This window comes from Schistocerca americana, chromosome 9, assembly GCF_021461395.2.
Source record: "Schistocerca americana isolate TAMUIC-IGC-003095 chromosome 9, iqSchAmer2.1, whole genome shotgun sequence".
Lineage (NCBI taxonomy): Eukaryota > Metazoa > Arthropoda > Insecta > Orthoptera > Acrididae > Schistocerca > Schistocerca americana.
The window spans coordinates 87,651,317-87,668,601 of NC_060127.1; the positions used below are offsets into that span (position 1 = coordinate 87,651,317).

Below are 17,285 nucleotides of genomic sequence, written 5' to 3' on the forward strand. Positions count from 1 at the left end.
CTGAAAAATATACGGTACCCCAAGCTATTACCACGTTTCCTGCGAAAACCCCATGAAAAGTCTTCTACTAGTTTTGGAGATCAGCGTGTTCAAAGACAAACAGACATGGCGGTTTTCCAGATTTATTATTAGCGCAGCTAAGAACCACGGTAGTAGTTTTGACTGCGCACAATATGCGTGCTTGCACTGACGCATTCAGAGCGAAGCCGCAGTTTCCTTCCCGTTCCTTGACTCGGGTCGTTTTTAAACGCTGGCCTCGCACACGTGGAAGAGTCAGTGTAGAAGAGATAGAGGATCCCGCGAGGCCCCGCTGGGATCTACAAGGAGTCCAAATCTAAGTTTAAAACGACCAACCGCCACCATGAACGGCGTGTACGGTGACAAAACGAACGGTAAGTGAGATGGACAGCGATAATACTCAAGTACCAACGGCGGAACTAAGAGCTATGATAGTGGACGCATTAAATACTGTGAACACAGTCGATAATATTCCAGCAATAGATGAAGACGTCAAGATGGAAAGCCCTGAGAAGATTTCACAGAAGCGATTGATGGACGGCAGTGACAACGAGCAGCATAGGGGCAGGTTCCACAAAATGCTACGAGTGGATGCAGAGGGGTGGAGCGGACGCCATTGTACAGTTACTCCCACGCATCACAATGCGGCGGTAGCACATGCAGATACGGTAAGTGGCACAATTGCGCTCTACCAAAACTACCGTACGATTCTTTTGGTACATTACATAAATAGCGTACTAAATGTTGGGATTACCATTACTAGTGCTGGCATCGTAAGGGAAAAAAGACATAAATGAATGTGTCAGAGAGAAACAGGGAACCGACGACATCTCTTCGTTTGTTCTACACATAATTAGAACCGCACATCGTTCGGTGTTAGTCCATTGTGTATTTTATATGCTTACAACATACAAGTTGCATTTTACAAGTACTAAAAATTAGCTGATCGCGTAACTTTTGCGCTTTTATGTAACCAAAGCATTTATATCTGATGCAAGGACGGTGTACATGCACAAACAGAAAAATGTTTATAATTATTCTTGTTTTTATCCTACAGAACTTTCTTCATCTTAGTCAAAGGCAATAGCTTCCTGTTATTACTGATAAGTGTGAAACTTGTTTATGAATAACGGAAATATGTTTCATATGAGCCAGACAAAGTAGTCAAGAAACGTTTTATATGATTTTATTTTGCGTTCTTTTTCTAAATTTATCTTTTCTTTGAGGAAATTGCGTTTTCTAGAGTTGTACAGGGTGAGTCACTAACTATTGCGACCAATAACTCCGAAAGTATGATAGGAGCTGAAAAGCTTGTGGGACAAAAGTTGCATCGGATAACGGGGGCCATAGTATGACGTTGGTTTCTTGCTGCTATGTGGGGTTGCGTCAGAGATCTGAATGTCTAATTAATTTTTTTAATGGGATACTATAGTTTGGTACTTATTTTCTGATAGTGGCTATCGAGATGAATCCAATGATGTGTAAGAGTAAGGTCATTGACGGTCAACGAAGGTCACAAAGGTGGCATGGACGTCCATTTGCAGAAGGTGCTCGAAGTGATGGCCATTGGTATCAATGCAGTGCTGCAATCTTCTCGTGTATTGAGTGGTATTCCTATCACTTCGATACTTATCGAAGCACATGCCCTGACAATTCTCTCTCGTATATCCTGAAATAGTACATATTCGCCGAATACGGAGTATCAATCTAACGTGCCATAGACATGTAAACACCATTCGACGGTTTCGTAATACAACCGTAACAGGAACAGTAAGACTATTATCGTCGTATCAAGCAAATGTGAATGATGTATGCCTTCGAAGAACAAGTCGATATGCTTCTCATTTACGGAGAATGCCAACGAAATTCAGTGAGAGCTAGAGACTTATACGCTGAAAGATATCCTCAACTTACTCACCATACGCGTCGTACATTTAAATATGTGTACGATAAGCTCAGAACAACTGGATGTTTGACGCATCGGAAACATATTCGGCAATGAAAAGTTACTAACGAGGAAATGGAAATTGGTAGTCTTGCAACTGTACTTCGAGATCCTTGTGTTAGTTCGCATCAAATCGCAAGGCATGAGACAGAGTAGTGTTGTCTGTGTTCTACATCGCCATAAATATCATCATTACCACGTCAGTCTCCACCAGGAATTAACTGGTACGGATTGTATGCGTCGCACTGAGTTCTGCCGATGGGCTCAACTTCAGATTCAGAGGGATGGCACATTTATTAATTTCATTAATTTACTAACGAATCTACATTCACGAACCGTGGAAATGTTAATTTGCATAACAAGCATTATTGGGCAACTGAATATCCATGTTGGCTGCGGCAAGTTGCACACCAAAAACCGTTGTCGGTGAGTGTATGGTGTGGGGTTCTTTAGGACAGAGTTATAGGCCCCCATTCAATAGAAGGAAATCTTAATGGTAGGAAGTACACCTCATTCCTGCAAGAAACATTATGTCTGTTATTGGAAGAAATACCTCTATGAACAAGGAACATAATGTGCTAACAAAACGATGGGTGTCCAGCAAATTTTTCGCTGATGGCTAGCAATGAGTTGCAGAGACAATTCCCAAATCGTCGGATTGGACGTGGAGGAGATGTGTCGTGGTCAGCTCGTTCGTCAGAGTCGAAGCATCTGGATTTTTTCTTGTGGAGATTCGTAAAAGTCATCGTTTATAAAGACGTTCCTACTACAGACGAAGATATGCGAAAGAGAATTGTCAGAGCATGTGCTTCGATTAGTTCCAAATTGATAAGGAATACCACTCAATCCGTGATAAGAAGATTGCAGCACTGCATTGATACCAGTGGCTATCACTTCGAACACCTTCTGTAAATGGACGTTGATGCCACCTTTGTGACCTTCGTTGACCTTACTGTTACACGTCATTGGATTCATCTCGATAGCCGCTCTCAAAAAATAAGTACCAAACTATAGCATCCCATTTAAAAAAAATTGGCCTTCATTTCTCTGCAGTGACAGACTAGCGACAAAAACCCAAGGTCATATTATGGCCCCGTTCTCACATGCAACTTCTGTCCCACAAACGTTTCGGCTCCTATCGTACTTTCGGAGTTATTCTTGGTGGAAATAGTGGAAATAGTTAGTGACTCTCCCTGTATAATAAATCTGTTTGTTTGTTTTTCATCTTTACTACAACAGCCCTCTTTTTCAGGTTACAGATCAATAATTTTCGAATAAAACCTGAGTCAAACACTGACTTTCAATTTTGCTATGATTATTGTTTATTTTTAAAAGTTTCATAGGTTACGTAGCCCTTTATATGGACTCACTCACTTTCTGAACGGTTCACCACATCCAGATTTTAGTAAGACGCTGATTGCATAGACAGACAAAGAGGTAGCGCCTGATATGTATGCAACACACCTAACATACAGGAAATGCAGTTACAATCTTGACTTACCGAAGCTGCTATGAAAATTACCGCAGTCTACTCTTGCTTATGGCAGTCTACGGTAGAGAGCAGTAGTTTTACAACTCTAATACATGGTGATTCTGCGATGGTGTTAGCAACTTTCGGTATTGAAGGAGAATGGTAAGGGTATCAATTTGAGGCAAGAGACACTAATCGGGAAACGAACGGTTCGAAAGATATAAGCGATAATCGTTATAATACCTCTGTCGACTGAACACATGTACTAGTCCTGTTGTTGCAAAGATTGTAGAGTTCTGGTAGTACAGATGGGAACAAGAAAGAAAAGTCTGATAAATATAGACTTTAAAATACAGAACTTAAGAGCTATGGGCAATTGTTTTCCAGAAGATAAGTATTTAGAATTAGCGAAAACGAACAAGTGCTCATAGCACCTAAGATCTACAAATTCGAGCCCTTGTTTACTGAACTCTTTTCTTAATTTTGTCCATATTACCAAAGGGAATGAAGCAGAATTTGTCTACTTCCGCTTTTACCGCCTCATTGGACTACTTGGTCATCTTCTTCAGTAGATTTTCTTTCCGAATTGCCCAATATCTTTTCATTAGTGCTGGCCTTTTTTGTCGTTTCTCCTCTGTAAATACCCTTTTCATTGCTTATCGTTTTTGTTTATTTTTTATTTAAATCTAATTTTTATGGTTTTCATTTTTCTTAAAAATTTCCTGTATCGTTTCGCAAATCGTCCAGGATTAATACTAACTTTCTCATATGCTCCCAGATTTTCATTACTCATTCTACCTGTTCCTTCATCTTCCAAAGTTTCTCTAAATTTTTTCTTGGTAATCTGGTTTCTGATGTCGTCATAATGTGACCATACAGTGTCTGTAATGGGTTTCAGTTCACTGTACACCATTTCATTTCGCACTATCCTTCATTGTCTATCTTTTTGATATTCCTTAGTTATCCATGTTCTAGCTATTCTTCTCTTTGTTTTAGGATTTTGTCGAAGCTGTTTTTCTGGATGACTTTGAAAAGCGTTTCACTTCCATGTATCAACTCTGGTTGAACTACCATCTTGTAATGTTTTAATTTATCTTTGATTAATAGACTGTATGTTGACAATGTTAATTTTTGAGCTTTCTTTTTGTTAGTTCTAGTTGCCATGCTCATTTCTCGTCCAAATTGTATGGTTTATTTTCTCCTAGTTTTTACTATTTCCGCATTACTATTATTTACTCTTATGGGTAATTATTATTGGTACTGCCACCTTTATCTCAGTCTTTTTGAATGGTTTCTGGAGTCCTTTTCCTGTACTATATTTTTTAGACTTGTTACTTGATTTCTCGCTTCTCAATGTTAATAGCTAGTAAAAATAAGTCATCTGCAAATCCCATATAGTTTATGCGATCTTTAAGCAGAAAATTATTTAAATGAAATTAAATTTTTTATTCATTGCGTTTCCGAATCGGACTAAGAGGTATAAAATAATTTTTCCTAGCTCCATACAGATTCCTAACCCCATACATGTAATTCTGAACGTTTGTAACTTACCTGTGTAAATACTTGTAAGATTTGTAACGAAAAACATGGATTGTAGGCAGCAGACAATATTTAGGAGATGAACTGTTCATGCATCAGCTATATATTCCATGTGCTTCGCGCTCTTTATTATGGATCTTACAAGTACTTTTATTTTTTGGGGTCATCATACTTCTGGTTTCATGCTGCCTGCCACAAATTGCTGTGCTGTGCCAATCTTTTCATCTCAGATTGTCACTTGCAACCTACGTCTTCGATTATTTGCCAGACATATTCCAATTTCTGTCTCCCTCTACAGTTTTTACCATCTACAGCTTCCTCTGGTTCCATTTAAGTTTTTTCATGATATTTTAACAGATGTACTATCACCCTGTCCCTTCGTCTTTTCAGTGTCTTCCATATATTCCTTGCCTTAGCGACTCTGCAGAGAACCTCCTCATTCGTTACCTCTGTGACCAACTCTGCGTGGTCTATCCATCGTCTACACACGTAACTTTTAACATTAGCTTGTACCACCATAACTCAAATTCTTCGATTCTCTTCTGTTCAGATTTTCCCTTAGTCCGTATCTCACTACCATACAACGCTGTGCTCCAAAAGTGCTTTTTCAGAAATTTCTGTGTTTGATACTTGTAGACTTCTTTTGGCAAAGGACGTCCTTTTTGCCAGTGTCAGTCTGCTTTTTATATCCTCCACGCTCCATCCGTCGTGTGTTATTTTGGTGCCTAGCTGGCAGTAATCGTCGACTTCATCTACTTCGTGATCAGCTGTTATGATATTAAATTCCTCTCTGTTCACATTTCTGCTACGTCTCATTACGTTCGTCTTTCTTCGATTTTCTATAAATTGGTATTCTGTACTCATAAGACTATTCATTCCATTCAGCAGATCATGTAATCATTCTTCACTTTCACTGAGAATAACAACGTAAATCTCATCATTGATATCCTTTCACCCTGAATTTTGATTCCACTCTTGAAACTTTTTTCTATTCCCATCATTGCTTCTTCCATACATAGACTGAACAGTAGGGGTGAAAGGTTGCATCACTGTCTTACACCTTTTTTAATTGGAGCACTTCGTTCTTGCTCTTTAAATCTTACTGTTCCCTCTTTGTTCTTGCACATATTGTATATGACCCTTCTTTCCCTGTAGTTTACTCCTATATTTCTTAAAATTTCGAACATCTTGTACCATTTTACATAGTCGAACGCTATTTCCAGATCGATAAATCCTACGAACGTGTCTTGGTTTTTCTTCAGTCTTGCTTCCATTATCATCTGCAACCTCAGAACTGCCTCTCTTGGCCTTTACCTTTTCTGAAGCCACCTAATAGATTCTCACAAGGGAACCTCCCCATCGCGCCCCGCTCAGATTAAGTTATAAGTTGGCACAGTGGATAGGCCTTGAAAAACTGAGCACAGATCAATCGAGAAAACAGGAAGACGTTGTGTGGAACTATGAAAAAAATAAGCAAAATATACGAACTGAGTCGTCCATGTGCAACATAGGCAACATCATGGGTAGTGTTAGATCACGAGCGCCGTGGTCCCGTGGCTAGCGTGAGCAGCTGCGGTACGAGAGGTCCTTGGTTCAAATGGTTCAAATGGCTCTGAGCACTGTGGGACTTAAGATCTGTGGTCATCAGTCCCCTAGAACTTAGAACTACTTAAAGCTAACGAACCTAAGGACATCACACACATCCATGCCCGAGGCAGGATTCGAACCTGCGACGGTAGCGATCGCGCGGTTCCGGACTGAGCGCCTAGAACCGCTAGACCACCGCGGCCGGCGTCCTTGGTTAAGCCTTCCCTCGAGTGAAAAGTGTTCTTTCTCTATTTTCGCCAAAGTTATGATCTGTCCGTTCGTTCATTGTCGTCTCTGTTCACTATAATAAGTTTAGTGCTGTGTTTTGCGACCGCATCGCAAAGCCGTGCGATTAGTAGACGAAAGGACGTGCCTCTCCAATGGAAACCGAAAACATTTGATCGCAAGGTCATAGGTCAACTGATTCTTCCACAGGAAAACATGTCTGATATATTCTATACGACACTGGTGACGGCATTTGCATCACATGACAGGAATATGTTGTCGACCCACCTACCTTGTACACTTGGCGAATGGGTAAAAAGATTCTTCTACCTTGCCCGATTTAGGTTTCCTTGTGGATGTGATAATCACTCCCAAAAAAGTGATGAAAACATAAGAGTTTGTCACATAAACTGCAACAAATGAATGCAACAGTTTCACAGTCGCACAGTTTTCCCTGTGCTCTGTCAAAACATATGTTTTTAACGTTTTCAAATTTTTCCGTTTAGGTATAGCGTCCCCATACTACGGTGCAGTTACCTCGCATCGGACGGACGGACAGATAATAATTGACTGAAAATAAAAAATTAAACTTTTCACTCGAGATAAAACTTGAACCAAGGACCTCTCGTTCCGCAGCTGCTCACGCTAACCACTTTTTTTTTTTTTTTTTTAATCTCATTTTCTTCGCTTTTGTCCGTTGTATCTGCTCGGGGCGGACGTCGTAAGACATCCGTTTAAGTTCGTTGTTGATTGATTAACTCAGTTTTTTTTATTACAGAGGGCTGTTAACACTCCGACCGAACACGCTGAGCTACCGTGCCGGCATAACTTCTTCCTGCTTTCTCGATTGATCGGTGTTCAGTTTTTCAATGGCTATCCACTGTGCCAACTTATAACTAAAACTGAAGGGGGTGCAATGGGGAGGTTCCCTTGTCAGATTCTTTTCCATTCCTCTGTGTGTTATCCTTCTCAGCGACTTGGATGCATTAGCTGTTAAGCTGACTGTACGATAATTCTTGCACTTGTCTGTTCTTGCTATCATCGGAATTGTGTGGATGACGTTTTTTCGAAAGTCTGTTGGTATATCCCCAGTCTCAAAAATTCTATACCTGAACATGAAGAGTCGTTTAGTTACCACTTGCTCCAATGATTTAGGAAATTATTATGGAATTTTTTCTTTTCTTCTGTCTCATTCAATCTTAAGTCATCCAAAGCTCTTTTAAATTCTGACTGTAATACTGGATCCCCTCTCTATTTCCTATCGATTCCTGTATCTTGTTGAATCATGTCATGAGACAAGTTTCGTCCTCATTGAGGCTTTCCACCTGGTTCTCTCTCCCCTCAGAATTAAGCAATGCTATTCACATCGCACTTTTTCTTCTCCGGCTGTTGTTCTTAATTTCAGCAAAGATTGTTTTGATTTCTCTGGTTGCTGAGTCAGTCCTTCAGATAATCATTTCTTTTTCGATTTGTTCATATTTTTCATGTAGAGCTTATGCCTTAGTTTTCCCGCACTTCCCGTTTATTTCGTTCCTAAGTAACTTGTATTTCCGGTTTCCTGAATTTCTCTGAATATTATTGTACTTCCTTCTTTTGTCGATCAACTGAAGTTTTTCTTCTGTTACTCATGGTATCTTTGCAGTTACCTTCTTTGCACGTATGTCTTTTTTTTTCAGCTTCTGTGACTGCCCTTTTTAGAGTTGTTCATTCGTCTTCAAGCGAACTACCTAATGAGTTATTTGGTATCGAAGTATCTACTGCTTCAGCGTATCTCATCATTCTGTAGCACTTCCATGTCCCACCTTTTGTGCACGATGTTTCCTTCTCGCAAGACTCTTAAACCTCGGTCTGCACTTGATCGTTACCAAATTGTTATCTAAACATATCTGCTCTTGGGTACACCTTACAGTCCAGTTTCTGATATCGGAATCTCTGTCTGACCATGATGTAATCTAACTGGAAATCATATTGCAGTAAATTCTGCCATGGTAGAGGCTATGGCAGCAGAGCTGCCACTAAAGATTAGATAAAAGGAAATTTCTGTTAGTTTTTTCTGTGGCCTTTAGTCCAAAGACTAGTTTGATGCTACTCTCGACACTAGATTATCCTGTGCAAATCTCGTCATCTCTGTGTAATTACTGCAGCCTACATCCGTTTGAAGCTTCTTACTCTATTCTCCATTTTGTCTCTCTATGCAGTTTTTACTCTCATAGCCCTCTCTCCCCTCCATTACCAAACTGACGATTTCGTGATGCCTCAGAATGTTTACTATTTTCCAACGCCTCATTTTAGACCAGTTGTAATATATACTCCTTTTTCTCCAATCTCATTCACTATCTCTTCATTTTTTATCTAATGTAACCATTTCCAGCAATCTCCTGTAGGATCATATTTCGAACTCTTCTACTCTCTTTTTGTGTGAAGTGCTTATTATCCAAGTTCAACTCCTGTCAGTGAAAGAATACACTCTAGACGCATATTTTTTACAATTACATTCATACAGTACTAGATGTTAATAAATTTTAATTTTTACATATTTTTTTTCTTGCTATTGGCACTTTGGTTATCATCGATTATTTTTGCTGCCCAATTAGCAAGAGCTCATCTATTACTTTTAGTGCCCCATTTCCTAATCCGAATCCATTCCAGTATCTTTGTTTTACTTATTTTGATAATCATTTTATAACTTCTTCACAATCCACTATCCATACCATTCAACTACCTCCCAAGTGTCATCCCGTCTGTGACAGAGAAATAGTAAACAAAAAGTTTGGGTCCAGAAGTGCATGAGATGCAAAAAATGTTACTGTGTATCCAGTGCTCTGACATACTAATGTTTAATTCGTCATCCTACAGTAATGCAGTAATAAATGGAGCTGACATAACAGGAGTGTATATCAGGGTGAAATTATGCCTGTGGCCAGGAGGAAAATTGCTTGTGATGACAATTTTCAAATGCCAAAATATATTTATAAGCAAGTCACCATTTACCAGTATCTGAATAAATAGCCAATACTGACGGGCAGGTTCTTGTGAGAATAGGGTATGACCCATGCCCAGATCAGAAAAACAGGCTGGGTTAATGAACATTGATGTGGAACACTGGCTACAGTGAGTGGCTCTAGGCTTTTTTCCTCGCTTGTTTAGTAAGTGTTGAGCTGGTCACCAATATAAGCCTCAGAAAATATGATACATTAACAGTTTACATTCGGTAACATACACAACAAAATTTCTACAATTCACATATAGATGGCATGCAGGATCTCCCCTCTCTCATCATGACTGACAACTTTGACAACAGGCCTGGCATGTGGTAACAAAGTTACAATGAAATCAGATAATATGCCAAATCATAAAATCAGTATTGTCTCTACAAGTGTATGAACACTATGAAAGAGAGAGAGTGAACGATACTTTCTTATTAACAGTGAATCTGTAAGTTTCTCCACTTTTAGAAAACACTGAGCTACTTGAAACCTGTGTATTCATTTGCCAATCGGTAGACAAATTTACCGTTGTTAAAACAACCCACTGTGACCCTCCCAAAACTTTCAGCAATATTATGACTACTTTACCGAGAAATTTTTTTCACTAACCCAAGGTCCATGTTCTGTAGTCATATTATCAGTAAATTTGTCAGTGAACAAACGATCTGTCAGGCGTTGTATTTCAATGGGAAGATTAACAAGCTGTGTACTGTACTCGTTTCTGTTTCAAAGATAACTAGATCGAGGTGCAGGTAGTTCTTGTTTCTATTGTTCTGCCTACATGAAAGTGTCAGAGTACTTGCATTCACACATGTTGCAACTCTCATCTAGAGAAATTCAAGTAATAGATCGATAACAATACAGAAGTTACATGATCAGTCATCTAGCTGAAGGTACTGAGCATATGGACTGGAATCAATGTTGCCAATCAAGTCTCATAACTGTTTGGCCATTAGTTTCTTAATATGCTTCAAACTTCCATATGTAATGTGACCATCGTCCCATTGTTACAGAGCATCGTCCCAGTTATAAAACCAAACACTGTTGCTGAGATGGTTCTTACGCGCCAATGTTGCTGTGGGTGCACCCTCAGAGTGGGCACGATTATCATTGCCATCTTGTTTGTGGTGAGTACACAAGGAAAAAATGACAGTAATTAAGGTATTGCAGCTTCCTTGCAATGACTTCACCTGGGTGCTGTACCTCAATAATGAATGTACTCTAGTTCCACCTAATATTCTCTGGTTTTCAAGCCATCAGTCTTTCCACTGGTTTCATGCTGTTCCATCTTTTCCTATCTTGTACTAACCTTTTCATCCCTACGTAGTTACTACACATAACCTGCTCTATGAGCTATTTTGCATGGTATATCCATTGTTTACATACCTACTATTTATCCCTCTGCTGCTCCCGTCACCATGTTAACTATAACTGGATGCTGTAGCAAGTGTTAGGTTCTTCTGTTTAGTTTTTCTGTAGAATTTTTTACTCACCCTATTCTTAGACATGTTTCTCAACCTATTCTTTTTTGTACCTGTTTATTTTGAACTTTGTGTGCCAGCCAAATTTGTGACAAGCATGGATAGCTTTCTATTCCAGAAGCTTGCAGTATCCCATTCTTGTTCTTCTTACTTGATAATGGTCCACATTTTACCTCTATGTGATTCCATATTCAAGATATCCACTTCAAGGAAAATGTTTCTGGTTCCAGATCTGATTCTTTTATGCCAGATATAAACTCCTGGGAAATATTTTTAGTTCCATACAAGTTTCTTTTATTGAAGTAAGCTCATCTTACTTCATTCAGCTAGTCTAGGAGAAGTCTGTCCCTTCTTCCACCACTCTGTCATCCACTATTTGGTGTTAAGAAAGTCTCTATTCTGCATTGTACTCAACACCTATGCCTGTGCTTTGCTTGGCCATTTATTTCTTAATTCGCTTCAAAATATAAGAACTAAATCGAGTTCTGTGATTTTATAATGCGACCAACTATATTGTAGAAACATTCATGATGAAGGGAAAGAGCGATCTAGGGAATGTTGACTTTAATTCTCTTTAAGACTTCTGCAGATCTACAGCACAAGTCTCGACCTGCTGGAGAGTCACATTAAGGTGATTGTTTCTGAATATGATGGTCTGAGACCAGCTGGAAAATATTTCTGGTTTGACACAATAGTGTTTCTTAGTAAGTTATATAAGGAATTCCAGAATTAAATTGTCACTGTTAAGTGGTGTGTGCGCTGATATGAAAGTTCCTGGCAGATTAAAACCGTGTGCCTGATCGACATTCGAACTCGGAACCTATTGCCCTTTGCAGGCAAGTGCTCTGTGATGTAAAGAGTTACATACTTCAGCTCGTACTCATTTCTGAGTGCTACAGTTTGTCACATACAAGAAGCCTGGAAATCATATTATTGGCCAGTTACTTGTCTCCTCCTTAATTTGTTTTACTGCAGAAGCTCATAGGCAAAGTGCTGAATGTCTGAGGTGAGTGCATATCCACATATACGTTCACAAAGCATCTTAACTTTTCTGCATGAGACTTTGAAGATATTAAACAACAAGATCGTTATTACTAAGAAGCCAGACTCTGTATTTTAATAAAATATATCATTACACTATATCAAACATAACCTGGAACCAATTGAATACAAAAGAATATTTTTACATTGCAGAGTTTAAGCTTTGTGCAGATAGGAACATCAATGTACTATTTGCTCACCTATCAGGACATCTATGATGACGTGAATAGAGGAAAGTTGGGTGAGTATCTGCATTTAACACATTTTTGTCGTGGACAAAAATTTTATTCTAAAACAAATGAAAATATACTCAATGTGTTTCTCATCTAACAACCTAACTATATCGAGTATATAAAACTTAAATCTAACTAAAAATTACTTGTTCTAGCAATTGAAAAAATGACAGTTGTGCAGTCGTAATGATCTTGTCAGGTAAGGCTACAGAGGGTGTGGTTAAGACTACACAACTTTTAAATTTTAACAGTGATCACAAACATAACGTTCTGAGTCTGCGTAATCAGGGCACATCTCATGGCGCCTTCGCTGACAGTGTCCACACTACACCCCATTATCTGTAAAGCTCTCATTGCAACTGGCAGAAAAGGTTGCTTCTTACTCTTTTCTTTCTTTCTTCATGTCGTAGACGTTGTTTTATTTTGATTTGCTAGATTTTGAGCTCGTTTTGTCTCCTATTTCACGCTTTATTTTCATAAACTTGACTTTAAGCTTCTTATTGCCTCTTTCTTTTCTGCCTTTTTTCTTTTCTCATAGTTCGTTTTTGATTTTTTCTCTTCCAGAATAATTGAAATGGAGAACGTGATAGTATTTCAGCTTCTCTGCAACTGAATTATCTTTTTCAACTCTGAACTTCGGCAAGGGGTGATTATCAAGAAACAGAGAGATTATTTTCTTTTTTGTTGTTATCTTTAATCTCAGAAGACACACCTGAACAAACATATTTCACTTTCTGAATTTGGATCGATTTAAGTGTTTGCTGATATCATTTCCGGATATACCTTGTTCTCTTTATTTGCTTCCTTATTTATTACTTATTTAACTCGACCAAGTGAGGGCCCTCAGGGTCTTTCTTTCATCTAACCAGGAACAACAGATACAAAAACATAACATTAATTATAATAATAATTTGCATTACTAATAATAATAATAAATGGCAATAATAATAATAATAATAAAAATAAAATTAAGAACAAGAATAAAGGGCATTACGAATGATGTAGATTAGTTTAGCACATTTGAAGCTGTGTTTAGTATATCAGAAATGGAAGGGACAAAGAAAGATGAGAACATTGAAATGAAAGTGATAATGGCCGTTAAGAAAGAACAAAATTGTCAACTAGGGGGAGAGCAGAATGGTGCGGGAGGGTTGCCGATAGTGAGCTGCAGACAAGTTTATGAAGGAGATGCCTACTATGATACGTAGATAGACCTTAAGCTCCCTTGTCCGAAAGGAATTAAATATTTTTGATATTTTAAGGAAGATTTTCTCACAGATGAGTTCCTGAAACAGAAAATGATTTAGAGAACGTGGCAGTCTTACACAGTGGTACAGTAACGACTTCGCTGAGAACGAACATTTCTCCTGCGATGCTCATGTAGTCGTATGAGAGTTGAAGATAAGGAAGAGAGAGAAAGCGCAATGATTGAGAAGACGGTAGAGCAAACATAGGTTAATATAATCTCTAACTTATTGGCAGTTAGCGGTAATAATTGTTCATAGGCAGGAGTGATGTGGTCAAAATAGAGGACGTCACGTATTTATAGTACACAAACATTCATTTGCAGTACCAGCTAGGATGAGTTCTCTATGCAGTTGCTTGTAGTATATGGTCACCGTAATCAAATATGGGCGATATTAATGTCTCCATGAGTTTTTTTAAGCTCGAGAGGAAATACTTTTTTAAGTTTCTGTACTGAATAAAGTGACACTGATATCTTTTTATAAATTGCAGTTGTGCGTTCTGCCGAGTCTAAGTGATGGTCCACAATTATCCCCAAGTCCTTTGCACTAGAAGAAAATATTATTTCTGTGCCGTTTAGGATTAAGGTTGGAACAGGTTCTCTAAACTGAGATAGTACTAGCAACCAGGTTCGTTAGTATAGTGGAATACATTATGAAGCACTATTCGCAGATTGCCTATCTAACGGATTTCAGGGGCAACAGCAAATTGATTTTCAATATTTAGCGTAATTATATATTGAATTTAAAAAATTAAAATGCTATCAAAATCCACTCACTAAGAGGTATAATCTGTTGTTAAAAGCTTAACACAATAAGACAAGTACCACAGTTAGAAATTGTGTTTACCTAGAGGCAACGTAAAATACCCTGATTTCATTTATCCAGTATTTGAGAATGACATACTTAGCGGCTTTCAACAAACTTCACACATATTTTCAAACTTTACAAAATATTTTCTTTCTGATACCCCCACAAAATGATGAAAGCAAAAAATGTTTATGATTTACTACATAAAACTTCAGCACCAGGTATGACGTTTTAATCAATTATTTCTTTTCTATTAACTCTATTCACAGTACGCTTTGCAGCCTGTGCATACATATCACTGAATGTAACTGTAATATCATATCAGAGACAACACAAAATTCCGGAGATACGACATAATAAACATTGAGATGTGTGAAAAATTTGCTTTTGTTTAAAATGGAGAGTAGATTGCTCTGATTATAGTCACACAATCTTTCATAAGGAAAGCACTCAGCAACTTCCAACAAATCTTAAGCATAATTTCAAACCTCGTCTAAACATTTTCTCGCTTACATGCTTAAAATAAAATATTTAACGCACTAACTCATCTGCAAGTTGATCAGAAGTTTCAAGCTGTTTTACATATGAGAGTTCGACTCTTAACCCTCGCACCGCAGACTCTAGTCCTAGGGACCCAAGCGTAATTTTTGTTGTGTATTACAGAGTATGTTGGCAATAGTTTATTGAAACTTAGTGTGTATTAGGCTGGTAACACTGCTTACACGTATGCGATATTAAGTCAAACATTTGCATTGTTGTTGCGGTAGTGACAAGCTATAAAGTTTGTTGAACGTCCGTGGGGTCTTGATTACCCAAGTGTGCTTTCCGTGTAGCTCATTTATGCAGGTTGCAAATGATAACCTGGTAAGTATACAATACTGAAATATGTATTGTGTGTGACCTATAACTGTTTCCGCTCAGTGTAGCCCTATATTATTTTATTTATCAGCGACGATGGGCAAACAACTCTTAACAGTTGAAGATATAAACGCGTATAATGCACTTATGGACTTGTTGGAGCAGGAAGAAGATACATTTGGAGGCCTAGATTCTGATGAAGATCGTAATTTTTTCGAAATACAGGAACCATTAAGTACGGAAGAGAGTGGAGAAGACGATGGTCTTACTCATGGTAGTTCTTCCAGCGCCAACATCCTTCTAGAATGGCTATAAGTGGTCTTCAACTACACCATCTAAGAGAGGAAGAACTAAATCCAGAAATTAAGTTCCTCTCCTCCCAGGACCAAAGGGTCAAACAAGGTCCACTTCTAGTCCAATTGATGCATGGCAGTTATTAGTGACAGATGAAATGCTGTACATGTTTGTCACTTACACGAACGACAAAATTACTCGCAACTGTTCTTCAATCGGAAACGCGGAAAGTTACCGTAAGACTACAAATATCGTAGAGCTGCCATTGGACTCTTGCATTTCTGCAACGTAAAGAAGGCTGCTCACCAAAATTTAGATTTTTGGTCCGCTAAATTTGTAGTTCTCCTATTTCGCGGTACAATGTCACAAAGGGGATTTCAGTTTTTGAGCTGTCTAAAATTTGATGACTAAGAAGCAACCCGCTTGCAAAGGAAACAAGAAGACAAATTTTCACCCATTCAGTACATCTGGAGTATATTTATTGATAACTGCAAGTCCCTATACAACCCTTTCGATTACTGCACAACAGACTAGCATGTAATGGGCTTCAGTGGCAGATGCCCATTCAGAATATACATGCCTTCAAAACCGGACAAATATTGAATTAAGATTTTGATGTTTAATGATTGCAAGACGTAGTACATGCTAGACTCAATTCCATACGTTGGCAAGGTAGTAACAGAAAGAAACGAATCTGTCCCACTTATTGTCAGAACCTGTTCATGGTGCTAATGGTAGACAGCAAGAGTACAACTTTATTCTTCTTTGGGACATATGACAGTAGCGTCTTATTCACATCAAAGGCAAACTTTGGTTTTGTGATATTCTGAGAACGTGAAAATGATTGTGGTATTTCAGGTTTATTTTTTCTTACAGTTCCCAACATTGTCAAACCAAAGTTTTCAATTATTGTCTGATAAAGAGGAACTTACGAATTCCAGTTGTCAACGGACAGGATTGTAAAAGGGCTGTCTGTGAAGAACATAAAGCCCTAATTTGTACTGAGTGTGCTCACTGACAATACAAATGGTGACTCGATTCTGATATACATTAGTTTCATTTTTCTTGTGTGTTTTTGCGCAAATATGATATAATAGTAATTTTGTAAACACCCTATCCCAAAATATCGGGCAAAATTCAAATACGCCTCTATTTTATATTACATTATATTACTTTATACATTCTAGCTCAGACTCATGTTGATTTTATACATTAATAAAATATATATATAAAAATTCATTTTCAGTATAGTGTTCAAGTGTAACTTATACCAAATTTTTTAAATACCGTATATTACTCGTTGTAATAACTAAATAAAGTCAAGTAAGACATTGTGTTGCATTATACACGTTCAGATGTGGGAAAGTTAAAGAAATACAAAATATTATTTATTAATAATACTACGCACATTTTATATATACCATGTGTTACTTATTGTTGTAATAATAAAAAAATCACTACAGTTATTTACTATGCTCCATAGACATAAGACAGTCCAATGTATATATTAATGAGCTTCGAAAACATCATATACGATAACATTGTACTGGGG

The 17,285-nt window shown here is 38.0% G+C and overlaps 1 protein-coding gene across 2 annotated transcripts in view; it reads left to right on the plus strand.

Moving 5' to 3' along the window:
- The first annotated feature begins 278 nt into the window (after positions 1-278).
- Positions 279-17,285, plus strand: part of LOC124551269 — a 31,489-nt gene continuing 14,482 nt past the window's right edge. The window contains exons 1-4 of one of the 2 annotated variants that reach the window (XM_047126269.1): positions 279-392; positions 496-686; positions 10,786-10,899; positions 12,448-12,535. In XM_047126269.1, coding sequence (XP_046982225.1) covers positions 362-392; positions 496-686; positions 10,786-10,899; positions 12,448-12,535 — 424 coding nt within the window. In that variant the 5' untranslated portion in view covers positions 279-361. Of the gene's footprint in view, positions 393-480; positions 687-10,785; positions 10,900-12,447; positions 12,536-17,285 lie in introns of both variants that reach the window. The other variant, XM_047126268.1, reaches the window with a different exon arrangement.